The sequence below is a fragment of the Eutrigla gurnardus genome, assembly GCF_963514095.1.
Source record: "Eutrigla gurnardus genome assembly, chromosome: 11".
NCBI lineage: Eukaryota > Metazoa > Chordata > Actinopteri > Perciformes > Triglidae > Eutrigla > Eutrigla gurnardus.
Window position 1 is genome coordinate 21,350,090 of NC_139925.1, and position 27,040 is coordinate 21,377,129.

A 27,040-nucleotide genomic window follows, 5' to 3' on the forward strand; every position below is an offset into this window, starting at 1 on the left:
TTTCCCCCGTCGCCTTGAGCGTTAACCCCGCCCCCAGCCCCTGATGTAGGTTTGCGAACGGTTTTAGCCCAGCAAAGAGTTGGGGCCGCTCTGGAACCAGTTTTCCTGGCTGAGAGCCGGTTCTTTGTCTGTGGAAACAGGAAGAACTGGTTCCCGCCCCCCAACCAAACCCCTCCCCTCAGTGTTCCACGATTCGACAACGCGGGAGTGGGAGGGGATGAGGCGGGATGACGAGGAGCAGTGGAGACAAGGGGATTGGATGAAGGGTACGAGCCAATGGGAGCCTTCCGGAGCAATGGCTCCCATTGGTCAATTTCTATGCAGGCCTACGGCTGATAGAGTGAATGGATTTTTATTTATTCCAAATCGTAGACCATAGCTTTCATTTGGATCCAACGTCATCCTCCAACTACTTGATGCTGGAAAGGAGACCATGAAGATATTGCAGACAACAAGCAGCCACATTGATTACTTAGCTACTCTTGCCCGGAAATTAAAAATAAAGTTGTCTATCATTCCATTGCAGCACAGAGACTGAAACACACTTTATGTCTACGTTCATCATACATTGAAATGTAATGTATGACTACTGCTACTTATAACCAAGAAAAATCATAACCATAAAAGCAGTCGTGAAAGAAGTACTCATTTTTAATTAGGTAACAATAGCAATATCCCTCTGTTACAGGTAAAAGTATTATATTCAAGATTAATTTAAGAAAAGCAAACTACTTAAAGGTTGAGTAGGTTTTATATTACTTGAAACCCTTATAACATAACAACTGCGCACACTTTGCCGATCTTGAGCACTCGTTTGGCGTTCTGTGTCCGACTTGATCTTGACTTGCTCTGACGTCGTACACACGTGGGCAAGGGTAACCTCACAAGATCAGGGCCGCCACATTTTTTGGAGCCAGGCATGGCAGTTGCTCTCTACCGACTGCAAGACCCAGGGCATGATGGGAAACACCTGGCTGTCGCCTCATCTAAGAGCTGATTGGCTCTAAGTTTTGGCAACAAACATCGTGCTTAGTAGAAAATGCAAATTTTTCGTGCAAATTTAATATTTAACACCTACATTGTTGGCAAATAAAGGTTTAAATAAAGGTTTAACCTGCTAACAAACAAAACTTGTGTGGTTGATAATAATAATGATGATAATAATAATAAATGTTATTTCTATATATGTATATATATATATATATATATATATATATATATATATATACACACACACACACACACACGCACACGCACACATTTCCACAGATATTTACGAACAAATATAAATATATGCTAAGGAGGTCACAAACTACATATAGCCTACAGATCGCATCTAACAGGATGTAACTATTCCTATGACTTCCTGTATTTGTAGGCTGCTGGAAACTGGACCGCAGCTCTCCTCCTGCTTATCTCTACTTTCCAGGAGAGGAGCCGCTTTCATCTCCGGCGAGCCTAATGCCGTTGGAATGGAAGATCGTCTATTTTAAACAGGAGGCACATGGTTTGCGAATACCAGCAGCAGAGGTATTTTCCCGACTCCCCTTTTCGCGATGAGAAATTACAGCAACAGTAAACGTGACAGAGTGAGAGCTCTCTATTTTTCCACATATCCCAGTTGATACTTCGAGAGAATAATGACAGAGGATGGAGGGCCAAGCTGCGGCACAAGAGAGAGACAACTAGTGACGAGAAGGCAAAGTGAATAAGTGTCGGTAAATAATGGCAGGTTTTTTTTTTTACTCCTAGCTAGCCGTTGCTCCCATTTAAATAGCATGTCAACGTTTGCTTTTGACGGTTAGCTAGCGTCGGCTACATAAGCTAGCTGGTGGTAATGTAAGTTGACGTTAAGCTAATCAGTCGCCGTGCTGTGACAACATAGCGGAATGCGGTTTGGCAGGTACGTTAGCTTCCGCGCCTTATTTTAAAGGTAACGTACAATGAAGTATCCGTAACTAGCTTGCCTAGTTTCAACGCCGTGTAAACCGTTGCCTTACATGTAATGAACAGCTCCACATTCAGCGGTTCATGCCAGTGCATGACACCTGTCTATCCAGGAGCAGAGCCTGGAGAAAATGGCAGGATATTAGTGGTTGTTTATCTGCTTTGACGACCATTCACATAGACAAATAATTATAAATACATAATAATAATAATAATAATAATAATAATAATACATTCAGTGTGCTCATGTTTACAGACCCCCCCCCGACACAATAGGCGCAGTTATTGAGTGTTTATTGAAGGATTTAATGCGGACACTTTGCTGCTGTAGGCGCAGGACTCGGTTTGAACTGTTCATCCTAGTAGCTCAAAGCTTCGGATAATGTTTCCTGTATCAGTTTACTGACTGCGAACAGCGGTGGACACTTTTTCCACTCCAGGACCAGCACAAGAAGAGGAGTCAGACAGCTGCTAATATCCCAAAAATGCTTTGAGATGCCTGAACATTATGATAACAATTAAGTTTGTATAGTAACCACCAATGTGACAAAGTGCCTCGAACAAAAAAGCAGCAGAACTGAATAACAATAAAACAAATCATAACATCTGACATTAGTAGTATAAAACAAAAATAAAGAAGCAGTTAAAATAGTAATTTGGCAAGTCTGAGATTCATTCCAGAGCCGATGTGTTTTCAGTATAGTGCACTTCAATCTAAGCTACTTCTAACCTTGTTATTGGAGCACCTAGGTTCACATCTGAGGACCTAGGGCCTCACACACATTTCCAGATGGTAAATCTGGACCCAGTACATTAATAAAAATGATCAATAAGTGTGAGGGAATTTTCTCTACACCTGATTCCCTCAGTGTAAGATGAACATAATGTTTTCACATTTAATCTGAGTTATTAAGTGTCTGCTTCTCCAGGCGAGGCAAGGTCACGAAGAAGACACTAGCGTGTCTCTCAGGGCCGAACACAAAGGTCTTACCTTTAACCTAGACATACAGATGCGGTGGCCACTTCCTCAAGATAACTTAGGCCGTTATGCTTTCCCAGCATGAGGGACAGGAGGCAGAATTGGGGTTGGTAACTGCACTGTTGAGTTCGTAGCTGTTGTACTGCTCAAACCTTGATTATCACGATGATCATTGGGCATTAATACATATTTCTGCATAAGACATCTACTATCTCCAGAGATCTCCTTGATTTGACTCACACATATTTCCATAACAATACGATCCCAGACAAATTGGCAATTTGAGGGTATTCCCAAAGTATTCTTGAGTCTTTTCAGGCATCAGCTAGCAATGGTATGAGCCGTTTACAGTGCATGCAGATCAGAAGGATGGCATTCTCGTCATGCTTGTAAAGGAAGGCCGAAAGACAAATCTGCACCATGGATAACACCTCCTACCCTAACTTGCATGGACTCGATCCAGGCTCATTTCCCAACACTTTAGACAAAAGCTACATTAATTCTGACCGTGGTATTTCACCAGCATTCTTTTACTATCACACTCCGAGTCCTAGAAAAGAAACAAATCTTGTACTGAGCAATTACATTCATCAACACTATGAAACATTTTCCCTCTTTTTCACTCTGTTTTCACTTTCCTCTCCCAGGTGCATGAGGCCATCGTGTCATGCTAGGAGAACCCATGGAGCCAGACATCATGCCGTTGTACTCCTCCTCCCCCCCTCCACTGGATGATGATGGTGATGTGGAGGCGGGATCAGAGGAGGATGAGTTTGGGGACTTTGGGGGATTCTCTGTTGGGGTTTCCTGCTTTGCTGATTCATCATCCAGCCTCAGACAGTCTTGTCCCACCACAAAGCCAGCCACCCCTAAACCCAACTGTAGCTTTAATCACCCTGTTGAACCCACATCCACTGTGGACTTGGGGTCCGACAGGGACCAGATATATTTGGAAGAGCAGGATTGTAATGTAGAATCATGTGTGCACCTCACAAATGGATACTCTGAAAAGGACCACAAGTCTGGGACCCACATAACCTCTGCAGTGGGTGCATGCTCTCCCAGGGAAGAAACAGGGTTTGCTGATTTTACTGTGTTTACGGAGCAGATCACGCATCCCTGGTGCTGTGGCTTCTCTCCCATGGTCACCCAAGAGCAATGGAATGGTAGAGGGGAAGGGACTAACTCTTCCAACAGCTTGGTTGAACAAATCTTTGATCCAAGACAAGAGGTTGTTATGGACTCTGAACCCAGATCTCATTGTGCATGTAAGGCAAAGGTTTGCACTAAGATCAAGCACTGTGAGAAAAGAGATGCAACACTTGTGCAACCATCTCAGGACCACCATCAGCCTCAGGAAGCTGCAGCAACTTTGGATTTTCCACCCGAGGAGCTTTATTCTGGGGAGGAATTTGGGAAGTCTGGAGACAGTCAGAGGGAACGGTGGAAGGGTTTTAATCCTTTACAAACAACAGAGGTGCAGGAGGCTGGAGAGTCAGATGAAGACAGAGAAGATCGAGCAAAGAGCATCCCCAAAACCTTCAGTGTGCATGAGTCTGCTTCAGAGGACATGGCGTCTTTCTGTGATGATTCGTCCTTTGAGTGTCCTTCAACAGACTTGGAACCAAATGTTTCATCTCTTGTTTCACAAGAGGATCAGACTGACTGGGACCAGACTGATGATGATGAGGAAGACGCAATGGGAAACTACAGGCATTCTGACAGTCAATCTAAGGCAGAGAAGAGTTTTTGTTATTGCGACCATTCTGCGACTCAGGAAACTTCTGCTACCTCCAATCAATCACAACCTGGAACACATACAGAAGACACATTTTCAGACTTCAAAGACTGTAGTGTTGAGCACCACAGGGGCCGAGGATACGTGCAAACAGCTGATGAGGCGGTGCGGAATCTTGGAAACCTCCCACCGAGTGACAGCTTTGCTGATTTCTGTTCAGCACCTGCACAGGATGATGGAGAGGCTTCGTGGGCGGAGTTCAAGGACCAGAGGGTTCAGGAGGAGGAAAAAAGTTGGACGCAGTTCAGAGAGCCAGTCAGCAGCCTTCAGACTAACAGGGACACTGAGGAGGAGCAGGACAGGGCTGGACAATGTGAGGTTTCCAGGAGGGACAGCTGTCAGGTGGGAGACATTTTGATAAAAACTGGCTTTATTGTTGTTGCTCTTTATGATGATAATTAACCACAAAGAGTACCTAATTTGTATTAGAAATTCTTATTGAAATTTGTTTTCAGAATTTTTTTAAATTTTTTTTATGGATGTTTGATTTTTAAATAAGGAACCCTCTTTGTTTTCTGGCTAGGCGTCCATGTCCTGCCGTGTCCAGCAGCTTCTCATGGCCAGTTTTCCGGAGGTAGATGTCCCAGCTGTGGAAAGTGAGGAAGAGGTGCTCAGCCTCGGTGTCCTGCTTCACGACCGACACCACCCTGACAGTAAGGAGGAGGCGATACCTGATCTCTGTCCCAGAACACAGTGGTGAGGATGGCAATGCTGGTGGATGGTGATGGTGGATATTTTAACTGTCTGTGCCATTTTTTTTTTTAATGTTTCTTTTTTAAATTAATATTTAAAATATAGTTTATCTGAATACACAAACAGGCTGCTTTGTCATTTTCTCACCATTTCTCAGGATTCGGCGTTGGGTGTGGTGGCCACACCAGGACCTCCACGATGCAGTTGGCCTCCAGTTTCAGTGGGGAGGTTCCCACACAAACAGGACTCTGCTGGGGTGCCTTGGTGTGGAGACAACAGACATTGTGAGTTTGGCAAAACAAAACATACTGTATATCCTCTCCTGTTGCTTTCTATCAAAGTCTGTTTTTTTTGTGTTTACCTTTTGAAAGCTGTTCATTGGCATGAAGAGGCAGCCAGTGGCTGTGCGTGCTTTTGCATCCAGCCGGGTGAGTCAACTGTAGGAAAATAATCATTTGGGAAGAAGAAGCATTGTAAAGGTGTAGGATGCGCGGTTTCAGTGATCATTACCATTCACTGTCCATGTAACATTTCCATCCCATTTTACTCATCAGGGAATGCTGGAACCCACCAAAGACTCTGTATCAACTGTCGGTCCTCCAGGACCCACAGAAGCCATACCACAAGCACCTCCAGGTCCTCGGGACACACAGGTCCCCTCAACACATTTGGTGCAGGTAAACTGTTCTTTTGATTTTTGTTTTAAGAGTAGATTAGATTAAAGAACAAGATACTCGTTATATGGCAAGAAAGTCTTTGTTTCTAGACCAGAAAACCCCATGTGCCATAAAACAATATTTTCTATGTAAATAACTGTTTAATGTTCTACATATGTATACATACGTATATACAGTGTAATTTATAACCTGAACTGCCAGATAGAATGTTACACAGAACCTTTTGAGAAGCCGTAAATGTCAACTGATTGAAAAAGGGCAGGCACTTACAAAAAATACTTGCAGATGATTGGATGAACAATGTGTCGATCAAACTCCGGTGTTGTTATTTTGTTATTTGCTCTTCTTTCACTGAAGAAATACTCTCCAGTTCTGATATACCTGATGCTTTTGCAGTACTACACCAACCTCTTCAGGAGCCGCCATTGTTGTTTAGAACAAACAGTCTATTCTCCGTGTCGCCACATGCACATAAACCAGGCCTCTAGCTGCCAGTAGCTCCTCACAGGGTGCTGATCAGTCCATACTCTGATTTACCGGATACAAAGGCATTACATGAAGCCTGACACAATGGATTTTTTTGTGATATGTGATCCTGAGACGTGACATTAAGTCTTTCATTTGAAATATGCTCAAGCCATATTGTAGTTTATTTGTAAAAGGACTAGAGGATAACACATACAGCTACCACTATATATATCTAAAGATGTGTGTTTTACTGCTCATATCATTAACTTGCTCTACTGTTACATCCTGATAAGTGCCAGCTCTAAATGCTGTTTACTTCTCTTTGTGTAGGAGGCGCTCCCTTCCAGCCAGCTGGACTGGAGCAGCCGTGGCCTTAGCAGCTCTCAGGACGGTACGTCCCCTCGCCGAGCACCTCTCTTCTGGGGATGGAAGTAGACTACAGTATCAGCCATCCCCCATGTGGCTCCCTCTAATAAACCTGAAACTTTGAGAGTTTACTCTGGACTCCTCAGCTCTTCCTCCAGGGCATGTTCTGCTTCTTTTAATTTCCACTGTGTTTCCCCTCCTCCCCTCCATTCACTCAGCAGGAGATGTGATCTGAATTAATTTCCTCTCTAGTGTTCAAAAGTTCTGTTTTTGTCATTGTTATTTATCCGACAAAGAAAACCCCAAACTGGCCCCCAGGACTTAAATTAAGATGTATGTGCAACCAAACAGAAAAAAGACCCATCAGTCATAATTGTTCCAGAACAGTTGCAGGGGAAACACTGTACTAACTTACTTTCTCTCCTCCCTTCAGTGTCTCATCTTTACCTCTGCTCTCTTTTACAAATATATTATCTCAGTATTTATCAGTGCCAGCTGTTATGGGAAAACACTGTGGTGTTCATCTTGACTTTGTAATACTTGATACTGATAAAGGTGACTAAAAACAAGATGTGCAAACTATTATTGTGCTATGTGATCATTCTGAAAAATATCTGACTGTAGTGTTAAATTAATGTCACAAAGCACTTAACACTGAACTTGTTACTACTAAAACTCACTAAAAAGCAGCAGGTGATTCATGGAACATGGTCATAACATGTGACAATTTAACAGATGTTTATCCAAAGGACCATTGTCGGTGCCCATGGTGGAAGTTGAACTTACTCTTCCAGTATCAATACTGTGGTCCACCTTTTTCCCAGTGCATGACTATATTACTTACATTAAGCCTATGAATCTGACTGCATCATCCAAACTAAAGTTTCTTATATTGTGATGGAAATGATTCATTTGTCCAAATTAGCTTGTAAAGGGTTTCGCGTTAGACATGCCCTTTGGTAAAGTGGAAACCAAAAAAAGACAAAAAGAAAATCTGTCTTTCTTTGCTCAGGAAACATTTGATTTAATAAGAAAAAGATTTAGTACAGTAGTTTGTTTCCAATTTCTCGTCAAATTGAATTCCAAAATTGTAACAATTATGAGTGACCTTCCTGTAAATAAAGAGTTTTCTTTAGTTAATTCAATATAATTCAGTAAGCATCATGTATGGATTTGTTGATTAATGACAAATGAACAAGGAGCTTTGCTTTTTCTAAAAAAAATAGACATTAAAAAAGTCTAACAAAATCAGAAGACACCAGAAAAGAGAATACATTAAAAAATCCACAAAGTAGCTTGTGTCTGGTTTATTTGTTTAATATTTGATAACTAGTTCGTTGTTGCAGATCACATGCTGCTAGTTAAAGAATTATAATCTGAATATTATCTGGCCATGATCTGACTTTTGCAACTCATTTTGCTGCAGCATGTTTTTGAAACTGATAACTGACTAACTTAAAAATAAAAACAAGAAGTGGTGAACATCACTTTTTGACTACAGGCTATAGGAACTGTTTGGCTGACTTTCAGTTCCATATTTTGTATGACACTATTGATTCATCAGCTCTTTGGCATGTTTTTGCTCTGGTTTGCAGCATGAAAGCATAAACCGTAACATTCAACAGAAGCCTGTTCTGTTTCAATGTTGAAACACAAGCGTTTATGAATTTTACAAACGTTCAATGATTAGATGACACCAAGTAAATAAATACCAATCATTGACCAATGAATAGTGTTGTAATAGTAAAGTATGGACAGCAGAGGGCAGTGTGTTCTCTGGAGGTGGTTCTGGGTTCACTGTAGGCACACATTGAAAGAGTTTAAGTAATTTAAATACAAAGAATCAGCAAATGATTAAAAAGGATATGCACTTCATATATTTAAAAATATTTTTGTTGTAGTTTTTTTCTTTCTTGATTTCCTTGTTTTTTTGTTGTTGTTGTTTTTTTTTGGGGGGGGGGGGGTTGATTTATTCTGTGATTATGTTAAATGTGTGGGAGATTATCATAAAACAAAGAGTTATTACTGCTGTCACTTTATGATGCTTTTATTGTTCCCTTTTTTACTCCCTTTGCACTAACACACATGAGCATGCTGAATAAGATAAATTAGTGTGTATTTTTAAAGCACATCTGTTTGAAAAATAAATCATATCCGACACCTACGTGTCAGTATCTAATCACTAATCAAAAATGTTTCTACAAATGCAGTTCCAGTTTTTCATAATAAGTTGTGCCTTTATGCCAGCAATCGGTTCCCAAAAGACATACTTTGGGCCTATATAATTTTTTTCTTTAAAGATTTACTGCTCAAATCTAGATTTTATGCACTGCAATAAGGAACTTGTAGGAAATCCTTGTAAATACTGAAATAAATCAGTCGATCCTTTCTGCTTCGTTTCGCCTCACTTCCCTCAGCTTTTCTCTTGTTGGAAACTGCGTCTCTTTTCTCTGTGGTTGTATGCAAAGGTTGAGTGTTCAAAAAACTCCACAGCTGTTTTTAACAAAACAAAGGATAAAAGATGGTTTATGTGCTCATCCTTTTAAAGGTCTAGCTACACAGCAAACATTTGTTATGAGAACGAACTACTAGATCATTGGAAGTATTAAGCTTCTGAACACCCATGCAGGTGTTTTCAGTTCTAGTGGATTAAAAAGGGTATCTTCATCTACCAATAAGAATGATGGTGTCATTTGTCCCGCCCCAATAGGTGCAACAAAGCTAAACTAGGCAAGCTGTCAATCAATAGGCTGTACACACCCACTATACACAGTATATAACATATTCTTAACGAGTTAAAACATTTATCAGTGAGCTGCAACCCTTCTGTTATGCAATGTTCTTATTTGACAGCAACATCAGACTCAAATAGGATGATCCTTATATATCTTTTGGTATTTATTCAAGGTGGATGTCATATTTAAGAACTGACTCCGGTCCAGTGGTCCAGCTATCTTGACCATCTGATTGACTTAGTTCAGGATTAATGGAGTCTCTGAATCTGAATATAAAAAGGAGTTGGATAACAACCACTTTGCATTGTTAACTTTGTTTGTAACCCCCCCCCAATTCCTCTTCACCCTGCAACAATACTCACCCACTGTCTCCTCTTGTTAGCACAGACCGCTCTGCTCTCAACCTGGATTATTTTGGTCCTGAGAAGGAGAGCAGATCCTACAGCAGCAGCCGTAGCCACAGCCCTCCTCAAGGTCAGACATGTAGATTTTATTGTCATACGTGAGGTTTATGAAGAACTTGTTAAAGGAAGCAGCCACCAGAAATATTCAATCTAGTATACTGTTGCTAGATTAAGCTTGTGTTGTGGGTGTGCAAGACCTCCAGACACTCATTGAGTTGAATTTGTTTGTTACACACGCTGGCATCATGTAAAGGAGTTGACCGTGAGCTGTATGAGTTGAGCATCAGTAAACTGGAAACCGGCGCTAACAGTAGCCACATGGAGGACACTTTGAACCGCCTGATGTCCAGTGCAGAGAAAACCAGCATTTCAATAAGGTCGTCTCACTTGTTACATCAACGCACCAACCATATTTATTTTTTATTTATCATTTTAAAGCATCCATACAATGAAACAAATCATACACAGGCTTCTCTTACTGTATTAATAATGTATCATCTCCTTGTCTTCTACGTGCAACTTGTCTGTGTGTGTTCTCCATCAGGAAACCTCAACAGGAAGAGGAGCTGAGTGCGGAAGCTGGCAGGGTGATCTCTGGACTGCCTCATCTGTCTTTCATGCAGGCCAAAGTTCTAATGTTCCCAAGCATCCTAATACCGAAAGAATACTGTTCCCCAAAACTACAGTGATGTGTGATCTCCACACATTCATACCGAATGCTTAATCTACCAGCCATTGCAGTTCAAATACTCCAAACAAGACGAACTGTGGACTCTGAAATATTGAGTGGATCTCGCTGCTTCGGTTTATCTTAACGTCGACATCATGAAAAACTCACTTTTTCAATACTTGTGCACATACAGTTGGGTATCTGGAGTGCCTACCAACCCAGAAACTGTAACATAAGACAACACAGTCAGTTTTCTGTGGGCTACCTAGTTTAGAAAGCATGTGCCTCAATAAGCCAAGCAGACGTGGCTCCCCTTGTCACATGAGACTCATTAGAATATACTGCCCCCCCACGGGAGTATCTTCTCCCATGGCTGGAGAACTCCCTTTGCAAAGATGCACCCAGACAGAAACCTCCAGGTTCGAAAAGTGAAGCCAATTCTTAAGTGTCTTACACTAGTATTCTTTCTAACCGCCTCAAGGGGGGCGACTCTCTCTGTTTGCAAAAAGAAGTCTGATTGTATAGAAGTCTATGAGAAGTCTCAGTAAATATTGTAAACACGAGTTCACGGTCTCAATCTTTTCAGGTCTTCAGTACAGCATGATTTTGATTTTGTAGATGATGGTCAATATAGAGGCAAATAGACCATAAAGCCAGGTATGCTTTAGGGCGGGGCAGAAGCATTTGCAATAGAAATTTAAAAAAAACTACTAAATTGTGTATAATATGTAGGCTATGTTTTAAGAGGACAGAGCTGTACAGTTTTGTGCAGTAATTTGTCCATGATGATGCATGCTGTGAATATCCATTTTGAGCCAGATTGCCTTTCTTTTTACATGTTAGAAAATTATGTTTCTCGCAAGGGAGGCATTCAGTGAATTTGTTGTGATTGAGAAATGAAAGCGTTTGAAGATGAATCTCTATCTCGGAGGGAGTGACTCACATTTGAACGTCTCTGTCACAAACCGGATGAGCACCCTTCCCTTCCTCCTCTCGGCCGGGTTCGTGTGTCTTCCTTCCGGCTTGCCGAAGAAAGTTGAGGGAGGTTCAGCGGCAACTGGGCTTTTACATAATGGACAGCCAGGGAAGGAAAGTGGTGGTCTGTGATAATGGGACCGGGGTAAGTTTGCTGCTCTGGGTTAACATGCTCTAAATGCGTAACTTGCTTTAAACGGTGCGCTTATGTCGAACGATTTGCTGAAACAGGAAGTGGGGCTGTCAGCGGCCAAGCTAGCTAGCGTTAACTGGGTGGCTAGCTAGCTCCCCTGTTAGCCAGCTAATTTTCATTCATCCAGACCCGACACGGAAACGGCACGTAGAGTGGGCGTAAATGCCAGGATAAAAGCTGAATACACAGCTATGGCTGCGGCTCGCACAGCGGCATGAAGCCCAAAATTAAAGCAGACAAGTAACTGCACATTTGCTGCCAACGGTTATTAAGCTAAGTCAGCTAGCTAGTCTGCTAATTCAAGGCTATCATTTAACAGCTGGCTGACTGTTTTTATACTGTCTGGCTGCTGCGTCAGTCAATTAAGTGATTTTTTTATTTATTTTTTTGCAGATTCGGCATTTATGTTGCATATTTTGTTTAATTATCAAGCACAGTAGCTCGATTTCAGTCAGCTAGGTGTACCGTTAGCTAGGCCGTGTCAGGTTAATGAGGAACCACCTTTTATGTTTTCCTGTTCAACAGCTAGCACCAACTTCCCGGAGAGAAATGTCACATAACTTGCGGTTAGTAAGGTCTTTGGGCCTCTTACGCATTACGCCTCAATCAGCTTTGTTTTAGCTTATATTTACTGAATAGATGAGGGGTGTTGACGGTTCAACGTACGACGTCGTTGTAGGAAAGAAAACAGTCCTCCGTGGAGTTGGAAATAACCACCGAACACCAGACCAATGTTAGTCATATCTTCACTACATTTCTGTGGCCCTTATGTCACAACCTAGCTGGCTAGTTTAATACTCCACTATGTTTCGATTTTCAAGCTGCTGTGGTTTGTTGACATAATGAATAGTTTTCTCCCACCTAACCTACACTTTGCTGATTATGTGTTTACGTTAACATTGCAAAGAGGCAACGCCGCCTCTTTTTGATTGTAGGGACTTCCTTTCTAAAACCGTGTCAGCAGTCGAAGAGGATGTTAGCTCAGCATGTTACTGACTAATAAGGATTTTTCGTAGACGTGACTTGTTCAAGAGCAATACACAAAGCCAGAAAAAAAACATGTCTGCAGGAAGTGAGAAGAGTCACAGCCACAGATGTCAACACCAACACCTTTTCAGAGTTCTTATACACGTCTGTCATAGTCTACTATAAAACCTGACCGTTGAACTCTGCGTTGCACATCTACCAAGCATATGCACCTGCAAAACAAAGTGGAAGACCACTCTGAATTGTTCCATTTCCAAGTAAATTTTACAATCTTGCACTACATCTCACCATGGAAGGTGAACTGTTTCTGTAGGGTAAATTAATCAACCAGCAGCTGATTTGATTTATATTAGAGACAGAATCGGTTCACTTCGCCTGGCACTCGCATCAAATCGATGATTGAATAAATGTTGATATCTGAGTGACCAGCTTGGCCTTCCATGTCCACATAGTACTAATAACAACTGTCTCTGTGGCTTACATACACATACACATACATATACATGCATACTAAGATCCTATTAGAGATTTTTTTAGGTATTAATACATTTATTAAAAATATGCTTAACCAATTTAATGACTTTTAGGATGAAATAAACCGAAATTGTGTGTTTTATTTCTATTATTTAAAGCTGTCAACACTATAAAGCATTAAATACATGCAAGGTTTTCTACCATTGGGCCGGGACTAAAGCAGGTACTGGTGGCATATGTTTATTTTCAATCACACATCCACATACATGGCAGTTCTAGCACTGTAGCGTCTGTTTAATTACTAATTAAGCCCATTATTATCAGCAGCATGACAGTGACATTGTTCCGCTGTATTGAACGGCTTTTCTCATCAGTACGTAAATGTATTTCCTCACATCACTTTCTCTGTGCTTTGGTTTTCTTGTCTCTCTTTTAGTTTGTCAAGTGTGGCTATGGAGGCTCTAACTTCCCAGAGCACATCTTCCCTGCGCTTGTTGGGAGGCCCATCATTCGCTCGACAGCAAAAGTCGGAAACATTGAGATCAAGGTAGGAACTTTTCCATCTGAATTTACTGAAATGGTGGTTTCATTTGACCAAAACATCTTGATTTCATGGTTGAAGCTGGCCATAAAAACACTGATATGACAAAAGTATAATCTGTGAAAAAGCAAGATATGAAATTGCACACAGAGCAGAGTCAGATTATCATTAACCAGAATGTCAAAACCACAAAAGGTGGGTCTAAAATAACTTGTCATTTGATAGTGAGCTCCAGTAAGAATCAATTCTGACATCTGTTTGATAGCGTAATCAATCCTCTTGAGGTGTGAATCTTTGGCTTCACTTCGATTCGATTAACGATGCAGTAGTTGGCGATTCGATTCAAGGACAGTTATTTTTTTTTTAACGATTCAAGTTGATTCTGTAAACCACGATTCGATTCATTAACTTGCAACTAAAATTCTATATCCATGAAATAAACATGCAATAATGCGAGTGAGACTATCTGTATTCTTCTGAAAGGTGAAAAAATAAACACACCACAGAATTACAATAATAGACTACATGGTGGCAGAGGAGAGAGTGTCTTAAACCTATTAAAACATTAATCATAAGTAAGAATCACGATTCATACGATTAAACGCATTTATATTGATTATTGGTGAAGCCAAAACGATTCATTCTATTTATTTAATTTAGCAGATCGATTTAGTTGAATCTATAGGATTGACAATCGATTCATCGATTAATCTACAATCCTCTAACCATAAGCCTTACCAGCTTGTTTTAGACATCCTTCTAATGCAAACAAGAGTATCGCCATTGCATTCCTGCAAATGTGAAAGCTTTGAATAGATACTGTATTTGGGGTGAAGATCAGTTGCACCAGAGATCTACATTTCTGTCGGTTAATTATTATTTCAGCAAGAAGCCGATCTTTCTCTCTCTCTCTTTCTCCTGTTCTTTCCAATTATTTTGTTAATTCATCTTTTTACATCTTATATATATATATGTATATATATATATATCTATCCACCTTCCTCTTCTTCCCATGTTTTGTTCCTCCACGATGAAGTAGAATGCCCAGAAAATGGTAAGTTCAGGTCGGTGTGTGCCTCCTGCTCCTGCCTGCTCTGAAGGGGTGTCATGTTTTTTTTTTTTTATTGTTGTGCAGTGTTTTTTTTTTTTTTTCAACTCGCATAACAATTGCATTCTTCTACGTCTCAACTAATTACGTTAAGTTTGAGTCTTGGCAAAATGAGTGTCAGAGAGCCGTTAATGCACTCCTCTCTCCAGGCTAAACATGTTGCAGAAATGGCTGTGATGAATCATAGGCCAGCTGTTATCGATGGAGTGCTAAAAGAGATTTTGGACTGATTCCATTTTCAGAGTCTCTGATCTACTGGTACATCCTGACATCTACATCAACCCCCTTCCTCTCAGTCCTGCTGCTATTTAAAGACTGAAATAATGACGACAGATTTCAGCTGAAAAAATCTTAAAATGTCAGCTGCAGCTTGGTACTAAATGATAAATGTTGTGTTGTATGCTTCACAGAGCTATTTACCTTGCCGATTTCACCTTTACAAGTGCAGAGGAAGTGTCCACATTCGAGGGGTGCATGGCAGACAGCTGAAAGTTGGAGATGGAAGCACATCTGTTTTCCTATTTTTTTCTTTATTGAGACCACATGGCGGCGATGCCTGTGACTGGTACTTTGTTAATGCCAAAGCACACAGGATGAACCCATAAAATGGCTGCCTTCAGTAGGCTTTTGATGTCTCCAAGTGGAACGTGAGATGCTTGACTGTGTGGCTAACACTGAGCTCTAACCCAGTGGTTGTTTACATTGCCAGGCTGCCTTGCATGCATCTTGTGGAATGGTGCTAAAACAAGTGGTTTACTGTAGCTAGAGGGAAACAAAAGTGTTTCCAGTTGTAGATGCATGGAAAATAATGGCTTGTGGTGCATGCTGGGTAACTGAGTTTTAAAGCAAACAGCTGCTGTGGGCAAGGACCTTAATGTAGCCGTCGTCATCTGATAGATAATCCAGCTTGATGATCCGGTTTGGCTGTCAGGCAAAGATGACAAGTTGAAATCATAGATTTAATTGGCCTAAGCCAACACTCTGGGTTTTATAAGTAAAGGGCTCCTTCTAAATATTTATCTTTGTTGACCTTTGACCTCTCCCTCCAGGACCTGATGGTGGGGGACGAGGCCAGCGAGCTGCGCTCCATGCTGGAGGTTAACTACCCCATGGAGAATGGCATCGTCAGGAACTGGGATGACATGAAGCACCTATGGGACTACACGTTCGGCCCAGAGAAGCTCAACATCGACTCTCGTAACTGCAAGATCTTGCTGACCGAGCCCCCCATGAACCCCACCAAGAACCGCGAAAAAATCATTGAGGTATATTCACAGTTAGCTCCAAGGTATTTTTATAGCTGTGTGGGTAGACAATGAAAGGCTTGATTGACTTTCTTACTGTGGGTCAGAAGATATTTTCTACTCTACATTACAGAGAATAGTTTTGCCAAATGTTTTGTACTGTTTTTATTTGTTTTCATCATTAAATGTTTGTACTCACTGTCTGGTGTTCTCTGGCTTCACCGACAGGTGATGTTTGAGACATACCAGTTTTCAGGAGTCTACATTGCAATTCAAGCTGTGCTGACACTGTATGCCCAAGGTAAGGAAGGCACACATGCATGTTCTATCCTAACAAACCTCTCACTCACAAATTAATTTCTCCTGACACCATAATTGTATCTGTGTTATAACTGATACATTATTAATAGTTCAGCAGCTCAGAGGTGAAGGCTTTGCATTTTAATTATGGAAAAATATTAGACTGCCGCACCTTTGTCAAATAGCTTGTGCAAAGATTTGTACTATGAGACTGCAGGTATGTTGTTCTTTGTGCCAGAAAGTCTAGACAGTCACATGAACATCGCTTTATAATAGGGATGCACCAACCTGACTTTTCCAGCCCTGATATCGATACCTGGCCTTTGGGTCTTGGCTGACACCAACTACCAGTGTTTATAAGCTTCGCTGTGTGGAAGAGACTGGGATCATTCTTTCATGTGTAAGGCAACAGGAGGATTGCTTTATAGCAAATAAATATATAGAATTGTTATTTATTAAAATAAGAATAATATAACCAATCCTACAATATTCTGACATTATCTGAAGTGTTCAAGTAGGTTAAAGCCCACCTGTGTGGTGCTTCATACAGGAAACACATGAGCTCTGAAACTATTGGCACCTACAATGTGTCTGTTTCCAACATAAAGCCCTGCATGAGGTCTCAACTGCTCTCTCATTTTGTCTCTGACTTATTAGCAGCTAATTGTTACATTAGATGTGTTATCTTGCCAGGTTTTGTGTGTTTACCAAGCCAACAATCAGTCGCCCAAAGCACACACTGGATAAAACTCGGGACACAAACACACTTAGCTTGGTAGAATTGTAGATTATTAACTGTAGTGTTTGTGTGTTTAAGGCCTTCTGACTGGTGTGGTGGTGGACTCGGGTGACGGTGTGACACACATCTGTCCAGTGTATGAGGGCTTCAGCCTGCCTCATCTGACAAGGCGTCTGGACATCGCAGGCAGGGACATCACCCGCTACCTCATCAAGGTATTCAGTCAGTCATGACAGTCTCTCGAGTCCAAGTGAAAAACACAAGAAAATCCAGCAGTGCAAACAAGATAGTTTGCCAATATAGTATAGTTAGCAATATAGTATATACTGTAGGAAACCATGTGTCACATGGATTGTTCCTTAGATGGTAGATTATAATCCTAAACTATCATGATGCACAGCAGCGCCATCCGTCAACTTTCACAATAGGGAGTTTCATTCATATTTTCATGGATTTTTACTGAAAAAAAAATATATATATACTTGAGTTCAGTCTCTTGAAATGGACTGGAATCATTAAAAAAAAAAATATATATATTTTTTTTTAAAGGAGGTATCAGGGTTTTGATTTTGAGGAGATCTAGTCCTTTTTAAGTGAACATATGACGGGATCTCAAAAATACTAATGCTTTCTGCTTTTTCTCCCATCCTCTTTGTGCTCTCTGGGTGCAGTTGTTGTTGTTGAGGGGTTACGCCTTCAACCACTCTGCAGACTTTGAGACGGTGCGTATGATGAAGGAGAAGCTGTGCTACGTCGGCTACAACATCGAGCAGGAGCAGAAGCTGGCACTGGAGACGACCGTGCTGGTGGAATCCTACACTGTAAATACACTCACTTTTCATTTTTCAAACACACTGATAAACCTTACCGAGATTTATATTCAAATGAAACATTATTTTAATAAAAAATTACCAGAAGTTGCTGAAACATAATAATAGTACAAACATTTTGATTAAGACCCAAAAAGAGAATATATAATATATCATTTTTGCAGTTTTAATAAACTCCAAATTGTAGCTCTGTGCGTTTCCAGCTATCATCTTTTGAAAAATATGTAATAAAATGGTAATAAAAAGGAGCACCTCCTGTTAAAGAAATGGAGGAATTAACTAAATCAAAGATTAATTCAGGACACTGAGACTGAATGAGGATAAAGAAGGCAAACGTATTCATCTTTTAATGGTAACTGCTCAGTTTACTCAAAAATGGGGACTTTTTTGGGGGGTATTTTTTTTAAGGGTTGGCCATTTTTAAGTAAAATAGCAACATATTTTCAGCCCTCTAGGATTCTCGTTTTTATTTACTTTTTATGTAAAATATGTTCTGTTCATGCACACACGTTTCACATTTCTGCTCAAAATAGCATGGTAGAAAGGATCCCTCCCAAAGGATTTGTTATTCGAAAGTGGCGGTATTTTGAAGTAATCAAATCTAATGGGGTAACTCAATCTGTTTCTGCACTGAGCTAAGTAGACTACCACATGCCCATTGTTGGTTCTGTTGGCTGCTTCAGCAGAGGGCAGTGCTGCTGACTAACTGTTTTCTCTGGGACTGAAACATATGGGGGTGCAGCGCTCCTCCACCCGGCTTGCTTTTCTTTCCAAGGCTCTTTCCCTACAGAGGGAACCACAGAATCTAAACGCAGGTCCTGAAGTCTGTGTAACTGCACGCCTTACCGAGCACATGTTGTGTCTCAGAGCTCACTGACCGTATGTGTTTGGGTTAGTGTAGGCGACTGTGTGTGTGTAGGTGTGTGAACATGTATGTGTAAGTATGGTTTTGTGTGTCGAAACAAGGAGGGCAATGTAACTGTGGCCGAAGGGCCCTGAACTGTGCGTTACATCATTTCCTGTGCAGCCACTTTGCGGCGGTGGCTGCCGGGCTCCGCTTCCTCCCACTGCCCTCAGCTGAATGAAGCCTTTTTATAGTCTCACACACACACACATTCACTCTACTCAGTTTAGAGCTTGCACTCTGTGCTTTAACTTGCTGTAATATTATCAGAGCCTTGGAGGATTACAAACTGCTTTAGACACAGATACTTGTTTCTTTAAAAAGCTTTATTCAGAAGTTATGACTTCCTTTCATGCATCATCATTATACAGTATCATTCTTAATTTGTACATTCAAGAGTTATGACTCTGTTGAGTCATACATTAAACCCTACCTCTTCAGTGGTGTCATATTTTCTTTTTTCCATCTCTTTTCATCTCATCCCTCCCACACATATCCAGCTGCCAGATGGTCGCCTGATTAAGGTGGGAGGAGAGCGGTTTGAGGCCCCTGAGGCTCTGTTCCAGCCCCACCTCATCAACGTGGAGGGCGTCGGAGTGGCCGAGCTCCTCTTCAACACCATCCAGGCGGCCGATATAGACACCAGGTGAGGCTGACCAAAGTGTACCGAGCCACTCCAATGCCGATAAAGATGCATCAATACGTACTGTGCCAAGAGTGACAGAGTTGTTCCGCTCTAGGGCACATTAATACACAACATGAACAAGCCACAGCACACACACACACACTGAAAGAGGTCTAAAGATATGAAACTAAATATTTCTTGCACACCAGAGTGTTGTATGGAAAGTATGAAAATGTATCGTCTGGTATTGAATAGAGTGGAAATATCCAAAGAAATGTATGCTTGGAAACTCGATACATCATTATATATTCCTTGCTGTTGGAGTTGAATGATGTATTTTGTCAAATTCACCTTAAGTCACAGAGGGACTTAATTCTGCAATGTCTTGAAAATACATTCTCAACATTTGTGGTCTCATGATCTGCCTGTTGGGTAGGAAACTAGCACCCCTAAATCTTCTCTTCACGTCTGCATATTGTTTGTGTCCCTTCCTGCTCTCACCCTCTTTCTGTGTCCCTATTATCAGGCCTGAGTTCTACAAACACATCGTTTTATCAGGAGGATCCACCATGTACCCGGGTCTGCCGTCTCGGCTGGAAAGGGAACTCAAGCAGCTGTACCTGGAACGTGTGCTCAAGGGAGACGTGGACAAGCTTTCGGTGAGATATCAACCCCAAATGCCTCATTTGTATTTATTAGAGGTGTGAACATTCACTGGCCTCACGGTTATGATTCTCGGCGCATCTAAAAAAAAAAAAAAGTATATTCTTGCACATGTACCTTTTCATCGAATAATAGTCAAATAAATAATTGATAGTCTTTTAATAAGTCAGACTGCAACAGTTTTAATTATAAAAAGCTGCATCTTTGCAATACCAGTATTTGTGAGTCACCTCAGTACATAAAAATGACAAAAACTATACACCTAAGTCCTTCTGCAGGCTTAAATTATACTGCAAGAATCTCCAGATCTCAGAGAGCAACAGGCTAGTGGACTGGATTGTTCCAGTCTACATTAGGATGCATCAAGACATTTCCACTCCTCTAATAATTATGCTGTTGACTGTGCAAATAACTAAAACTGTATGATTATGAATACAGGCCATGCAGCATTCATTTGAGCTCAAATTAGAACTTGTCAAAGAAAAAAAGAGCCAGTCTGGGTTTACTGCACCAGGCCTCTCAGTTGGTGTGAATTAGTATTTCCAGCTGATTCTCTGGGTTTGTTTAAGTTGGCCTGGGCGAGGTTTCCCACATGTGAGAGAGAGCAGTAAAGTCTCTGAGAGCTACAACTACCACAGGGGACATATTTGAGGCAGTTTAGTGTGTAAACAGTGACGTTATCTCCTTTGTCACAGTAAAATAAATGAAACGCCTTGAATAATTTGCAGTTACTACTTGAACCATGTTTGTGAGGTTAAGAAGCAAAGTTGACCATGATGTTTGGTCTTGCCCTGCTGCAGTGTACGTAGACCACCACTGGGGGGTGATAGAGGTTAACAGACATTAATTTAACTTAAACAGAGCGCTTTTAATAACAACAAATGTGGGGTTCACTTCCCAATGATAAATATTTGTTTGGGGAAAATATCCTTCATTACAGTTCCACCTCAGTATCCCAAAGACACTGATGGGTTTTTACTGTGAACCATTTTGTAAACAAAGGTCTACAGATGACTCATACGTTTAAAAGCAAGTCATTATGTGCTTTGCTTTTCTGCCCGCAACTGCAGCCAGCTTCGGGTTTCTTTCAGTGTTTATCTCATTTTGGAATGGAAGTCTTAAAATCTAGTGATGGGTTTTCACAAATGAATAGGCACTTAAAATATGTGCAATTTATAACAAGATTTACATTTTTTATTATTTTTTTTAGATAGATTCCCAAATACTTTTTTATACCTGGATGGCTGTTGAAAAAACTTGTATTTTACTTTTGTGCCTGTGTTCAGCTTGAATTTGTGTCATTTACTGTAGATTCCAGTGTTTACATGATTAAAAACATCCATCACAACATTTTAAACCATTCCAGTCCCCCGCTATTAATTGTGCTCTATTCCAAACACTCAAAATATGGCTAAATACACCACCTCCATTTGTAGCTTGCACTTCGTAGCTGTTTGTTTGTTGCTTGCAACTTCGTTTCGACGGCTAGGCATGTGAGCGGCAAACAGACACCGTGTCTTTTGCCCTATTTGGTGAAAATATGAGTGTTTAGAATATAGTGAGAACAGAGAAGTGGGTAATGCGGTAGGAGTGGTTTGAGAACGTTGTAGTGATATTTTAATGCTTCTCCCATCTTAAAAACGTATCTGGCATGAATTGAAGTCATCTCACAAGTGGAGATTATCAATTTAAATATGTTTAATGTGAAATGTGGAGCTCATACTGACAAGCTGCAGTTCCCAACAGCTTTTCATAGCCTTTAAGGCCTTAAAGGTGTCTTTAAGTTCGTTGTTGAATGTCGAACTTGCTTCCTTGAATTGTTTGCTAACATCTGCACCGTATCAACTTTGTAAGGTCAATATTGTGCTTACAGTTTGTTGCGCCTTTGTTGCAACAAAACTACCTGTATTAATTCCAGGTGGAAGGACTCCATGTCCTAAATATTTAATGTCAAAATGCTACATATTCCATAAATATCCTATAATATCCAGTAACACATTTCGGTTATGATGCCATCTTTTAAGTTTTGAGTATTAGTCTGTCCAGCTGTTTTATTGATTTAAAATGATGGCATCCTCCGAAGTCTGTGCCATCTGTGTGTGAATGTGTTAGTTTAGCTCCTCTCTCTCTCCTCTACTGTGTGTTTACTGAGGCACACTCGCATAGAGAGCCGACAGGATGAAGCCTGCCTTGCCCAACTGCATTCATATAAAACGCGGGACCTTCCCGCAGGGTTGTGCAGAGGTGTGGGTGTGTTAGTTCGTTATTTAGAATGAAACCGCCGGGCAGCAAGCAGAAAATACCGTTTAATTTCTCTGATTCACTGCTTTGTTCTCAGTAACGCCGCTCCCTCTCTTCATTCACTCTATAATTAATTTGACCACCACTGCTCTCTCTCCCTGCCGTGTGTTTAAAAACAGCATCCGACAAATATAAGTTATTATACCTTTGAGAATGTTCGGAGCGTCTGGATTTGACTTCTCTTACGTTTTATTCTTCACGGACTTATAAAGAATGTTGCTGCATGAGGCCTGATATCTCAAAACTTAAATTAACTTTTTCTCAAAGTATACACTTATCTGTCATATAAATTATTGATATATATATATATATATATATATACACTGTTAGGAAGTACTGAAAAATGTGATATAATAAATAATTCTAGGCCATTTCATCTCACTGTTTTCTGTCATCTTTCAGTATTTTGGCCTGGATGGTCTTAAACCGTGCAAAATGAAATGCACACAGATTAGAAAAACATAAGTTTGTTTATCACATCTGAGTTGAGAAAAACAAAACACCACAGGACACTTTGAGCTGCGTTGTATTTACATTTACATTTCGGGCAGAAAGAAAGAAACCCCAACATATCATTGCCTAAAGTAAGAGTGTAAAAATAGAAACAAGTGTTAGGTCCTCATCTGAGTAAAGTAGTAGCTGTTCAGCAAGGATACCATAAAAACAACTGTGCTATGATGAAAGTGCTACAGGTTAGAACATAGAACATAGTTTTTTTTGGGTAGATTGAAGACCAGGCGTGCTGCAGCGTTCTGGATACGCTGCAATGGTTTAGTTGCCGAGGCCGGGAGTTCAGCTAGGAGAGAGTTGCAGTAGTCAAGGCGGGAGATGACCAGTGCTTGGACCAGGAGTTGCGTTCCGTCCTTTGTGAGGAAAGTCCGAATCCTGCGGATATTGTAGAGGGCAAATCTGCAGGATCGGGCCACAGCAGTGGTGTTGGGGGTGCAGGATAGTTGGTCATCGAGGATTACACCCAGGTTCCTCGCAGTTGAGGAAGGCAATACTGTGATGTCTTCGACAGTGACCGACGGGTCCATGCGAGGACATGGACCTGTCGGGGATGAAGAGGAGTTCGGTTTCATTCAGGTTAAGCTTGAGGTGATGTGCAGTTGCCAGACATTCCCAGATGCGAGTTGCAATGTGAGTGTCAGAGGTCGGGGGAAAAGAGAGGAACAGCTGGGTGTCATCTGCATAACAATGGTAGGAGAATCCATGTAATGCGATTACAGAGCCTAGTGATCTGGTGTATAATGAGAACAGAAGCAGTCCTAGTACTGAGCCTTGAGGGACACCCGTTTCCAGAGAACAGGGTTTGGACATAGAGCTATTCCATGTGACCTGAAAGGTGTGAATTGTCAGGTATGATGTGAACCAGGTTAGCAGAGTCAGTGATGCCAAGTTCAGCCAGGGTGGAGAGGAGGGTGCGTTGTGAACACAACATCAAAATGCAGGACAGTTTTTTGTCACATTGGGCTGTCTCTTATGTCTCTGTGTCCCCTCATCTTGTAGAAATTTAAGATCCGGATCGAGGATCCTCCCAGGCGAAAGCACATGGTGTTCCTGGGTGGAGCCGTGCTGGCCGACATCATGAAGGACAAGGACAACTTCTGGCTGACCCGGGAGGAGTACCAGGAGAAAGGAGTCCGCGTGCTGGAAAAACTCGGAGTCACCGTCAGATAAAGCACTGGACGAACAGACCACACACACACACACACGCACACACACACACATGCACACACATCTCCCCCTCGCCTACATCGCAGAGTATATATCTATTTATCCCTCCTCTTCTCTCTTCCGGCTCTTGATGCTCCTTAAACATCAGAGGGAATCGAGCCGTCACCACCTCCTCTCTCTCCTCTCTGCCTCTCTTCTCTCCTGGTTTGGGATTGGCTTACACTTTTCCTCCTTTGGTGTATGTTGGAGTCTGGTTTTCATTGGCACAGAAGGTTAAAACCAAGGCGGGTAAACCCACCAGCTACTGCAATGAGTGTTTCAGAAAGTTCCCTTCGTTGATTAAACCTGCGGAGGAGCTAAAAATGATGCAACGTTTCTGTTAAGTGTCTGTAATATCACAATCAGGGTCCACCACAAACAGCCACGGGCCGCTTTCAGCATCTGTTCCAGGTGAGCGAGAAATGATCACATTTTTATAGACGATATCATAACTTTCTTTTTTTGGGAGAGGGATTACTTTTGTTCTGCTTTTACCTTTTTTTCGGTTGGAGTTCAATTTATATCTTTAATTTTTCATTTTTTCCATTGACTTTTTCTTTTGTTGCTGTGCACTACTACCATTGTAAATGGAGTGTATTGTGGTAACAGAAGTTCCTCCATATTTTTATGAAGAATTGATGGTTGATTCAGAAAGGGACAAATGCACAAAGCAACGCCCCTGAGCTCGACATTGTGTGATGGTACTTTTAGGGTTTGTAGGCGGTGAGATGGAGGAGTGACTCTATTTGTTCCTCATCTGACAGCCTTCACCGCTGCCTCCTATCTCGGTGTAAATCTCAAGCTGAATGAGTGAGTGTGAGCAGTTTTAGCAATATTACAAACTGTGACGACGCCATAGCACCACACTCGTGGTCTTTCTTCAGATCCACCACAGCACGGAGGCAGGCGCAGGTTGGCGATGTGATCGGTTTGAATCTGGGCGCAGAGAAAAATAAAACGGTATTGAAATACTGTGGAAACCATATTTAAGTTCTCCAGTCTTTCACCCCCAACGGTCGACTTAATGATTACTGGAGGCACTTCTACTTTGAGGATGAAAAATGTGTATATTTTTTTTTCTTTTGCTCTTTCCATGAACGTCTCTCCAGTGCCAAGTGCAGTTAATGTTAGCTGGATCTCTCATGTTTTAATGTCTTTTCTTTTGTCACTGTTTTTACTTTCCTGTGTTGTTCATAGCATAACTGCCTAACGCTGATTTAAATAAAGAAAAGTGATTTATAAGGATGTGTGAGTGGCAGGTTAATTTTGTCTTTTCTTTTTTATATCTTTTCCTCGAAAAGCACTTTGTAAATAGTGTTCTACGAACATTGCATCACTAAATAAATATATTATATATAATTATTATTATTATTTACACATCTGAATTGTATGAATATGTTAGTTGTTTCCAGTCCCCTTGAAAAGGAAAAATATATAATATTCATTTGGGAGTTATAACGAAGACTGCATGCAGTGAACACCAAATCAAACCAGAGACCATGTGATACTGTAGCTCCAGACAGTGAGGGGACCTCAACATGTTGGGGGTTGTTTTCACTGAGAATTTCTCATGAAAGGCAGAACATGCAAAGCCTGTAATGACGTGCTCCGCTTGTTGACATGCAGCCAGTCAACTCAGCTTGTGAGTCATCTTTGGGCTGAGGGGAACACATTGATGGAACAAAAAATGAAAAAGTTCACTGATAAACATCAGCGAAATGACTATAATAAGCCGCCACATAGAACTGATTTCTGTCCACTGCTGTTTTGTGTTGGTTCAGATCGTTAAAACATTTCTCATCTTTAACTTTTATAGTGAAACTATTTCACGTTTAAAGGAGGGAATAACGCATTCCTTGTCTTATAAACAAGAAAGAAAACACCCTTGCTTGAATTAATACGCTTCGCCATTCTGTTGCTGCAGCCTTACTTGGTCTGGTATGAAGAGCAGTTGGCGAATGCTGGTAGCTAACGCTAGCTAATTTCAAATAAACCTTGCTGTTATCCAGTAAAAGTTTAATAAACTCTTAATTAACTTTCTAGTTGCCTTCATGGCTGATATTATAACACTGTATACGACCACAATGTGCAGCAGCAGCTTTCCTTAATCCACATTATTATTAGCAAATAAACTAATGTTTACATCTTTTTAATTAGGCAGAGGTTTGATATCAATATAGGATCCATCTTGATATGTAACATGAGCCTCAGCTGTTTTAAAAACAGTCTTCAACAGATATTTTTTATTTTAGTTTGTAGTACTAATTATTATTAAGATAATTGTTGAGAATTTCTGTGACTTTTAAAACATTTAGGAGATTACAATCCTTTTTTTTTTTTTTGTTACCATGTCTGAAGATGCATTTCTTTTGTAGGACAGGAAGTAGGGAATAATGCATCACTATTTACTTCAGCTCAGTGTGGCCTCATCAAAACCTAAACATATTCAGTCATGAGACAAAGAAAAGCAGGAAATTCTCACATTTGAGACCCTGGAACTGTCGATGTTAGACTTGTTTTGCATGATAAAACGACCAGTGAATGGTTGCACGTTAATAATTTGGCCTGTTTTCTACTAGTCTGTGAGTAAACTAATGATTGCAGTCTTTTGCAGAGAGCTGGAGGTGCGATCATAGATGATGGAAAAGGATGGAGGTATGAAGGTGACAGGCTGGGCCACAGAGGAGGAGGTGGAGGAGGAAG

The 27,040-nt window shown here is 41.0% G+C and overlaps 3 protein-coding genes across 7 annotated transcripts in view; 2 read left to right on the forward strand and 1 right to left on the reverse strand.

The window, feature by feature from the left end:
* The window catches only part of spred2b (sprouty related EVH1 domain containing 2b), a 415,094-nt gene that overhangs the window by 358,238 nt on the left and 29,816 nt on the right, over window positions 1-27,040 (reverse strand). The gene's annotated exons all lie outside the window — the stretch shown is intronic.
* LOC311021447 (uncharacterized protein) lies at window positions 1,398-11,286 on the forward strand. Of its 5 annotated transcripts, none has more exons than XM_084022018.1 (10): window positions 1,398-1,530; window positions 3,574-5,066; window positions 5,248-5,420; window positions 5,575-5,701; window positions 5,789-5,845; window positions 5,972-6,094; window positions 6,893-6,953; window positions 10,051-10,137; window positions 10,321-10,447; window positions 10,612-11,285. In XM_084022018.1, the coding sequence occupies exons 2-10, from the start codon at window positions 3,594-3,596 to the stop codon at window positions 10,754-10,756; spliced, it is 2,373 nt and encodes a 790-aa protein (XP_083878144.1). In that variant the 5' UTR covers window positions 1,398-1,530; window positions 3,574-3,593; the 3' UTR covers window positions 10,757-11,285. The 5 variants fall into 5 exon arrangements, with proteins under 5 accessions (XP_083878144.1, XP_083878143.1, XP_083878145.1 ...); XM_084022017.1 differs by lacking the exon at window positions 1,398-1,530 and adding an exon at window positions 1,621-1,718 and having other exon boundaries at window positions 10,612-11,284; XM_084022019.1 differs by lacking the exon at window positions 1,398-1,530 and adding an exon at window positions 1,621-1,718 and having other exon boundaries at window positions 10,321-10,444; window positions 10,612-11,284.
* Window positions 11,703-25,582, forward strand: actr2b (actin related protein 2b). The gene is made up of 9 exons (XM_084021741.1): window positions 11,703-11,857; window positions 13,803-13,913; window positions 16,065-16,280; window positions 16,488-16,560; window positions 17,377-17,513; window positions 17,970-18,119; window positions 19,533-19,678; window positions 20,184-20,316; window positions 24,131-25,582. Exons 1-9 carry the CDS (start codon window positions 11,810-11,812, stop codon window positions 24,299-24,301), a joined length of 1,185 nt encoding a protein of 394 aa, XP_083877867.1. The 5' UTR covers window positions 11,703-11,809; the 3' UTR covers window positions 24,302-25,582.

Coding starts and splice junctions, on each gene's coding strand:
- LOC311021447 (XM_084022018.1), top strand. CDS start 3,594: ATGCTAGGAGAACCCATGGAGCCAGACATCATGCCGTTGTACTCCTCC. Junction 5,702..5,788: donor GTGTGGAGACAACAGACATT/GTGAGTTTGGCA, acceptor ACCTTTTGAAAG/CTGTTCATTGGCATGAAGAG. Junction 5,846..5,971: donor GTGCTTTTGCATCCAGCCGG/GTGAGTCAACTG, acceptor TTTACTCATCAG/GGAATGCTGGAACCCACCAA.
- actr2b (XM_084021741.1), top strand. CDS start 11,810: ATGGACAGCCAGGGAAGGAAAGTGGTGGTCTGTGATAATGGGACCGGG. Junction 16,281..16,487: donor ACCGCGAAAAAATCATTGAG/GTATATTCACAG, acceptor CTTCACCGACAG/GTGATGTTTGAGACATACCA. Junction 19,679..20,183: donor GCGGCCGATATAGACACCAG/GTGAGGCTGACC, acceptor CCCTATTATCAG/GCCTGAGTTCTACAAACACA.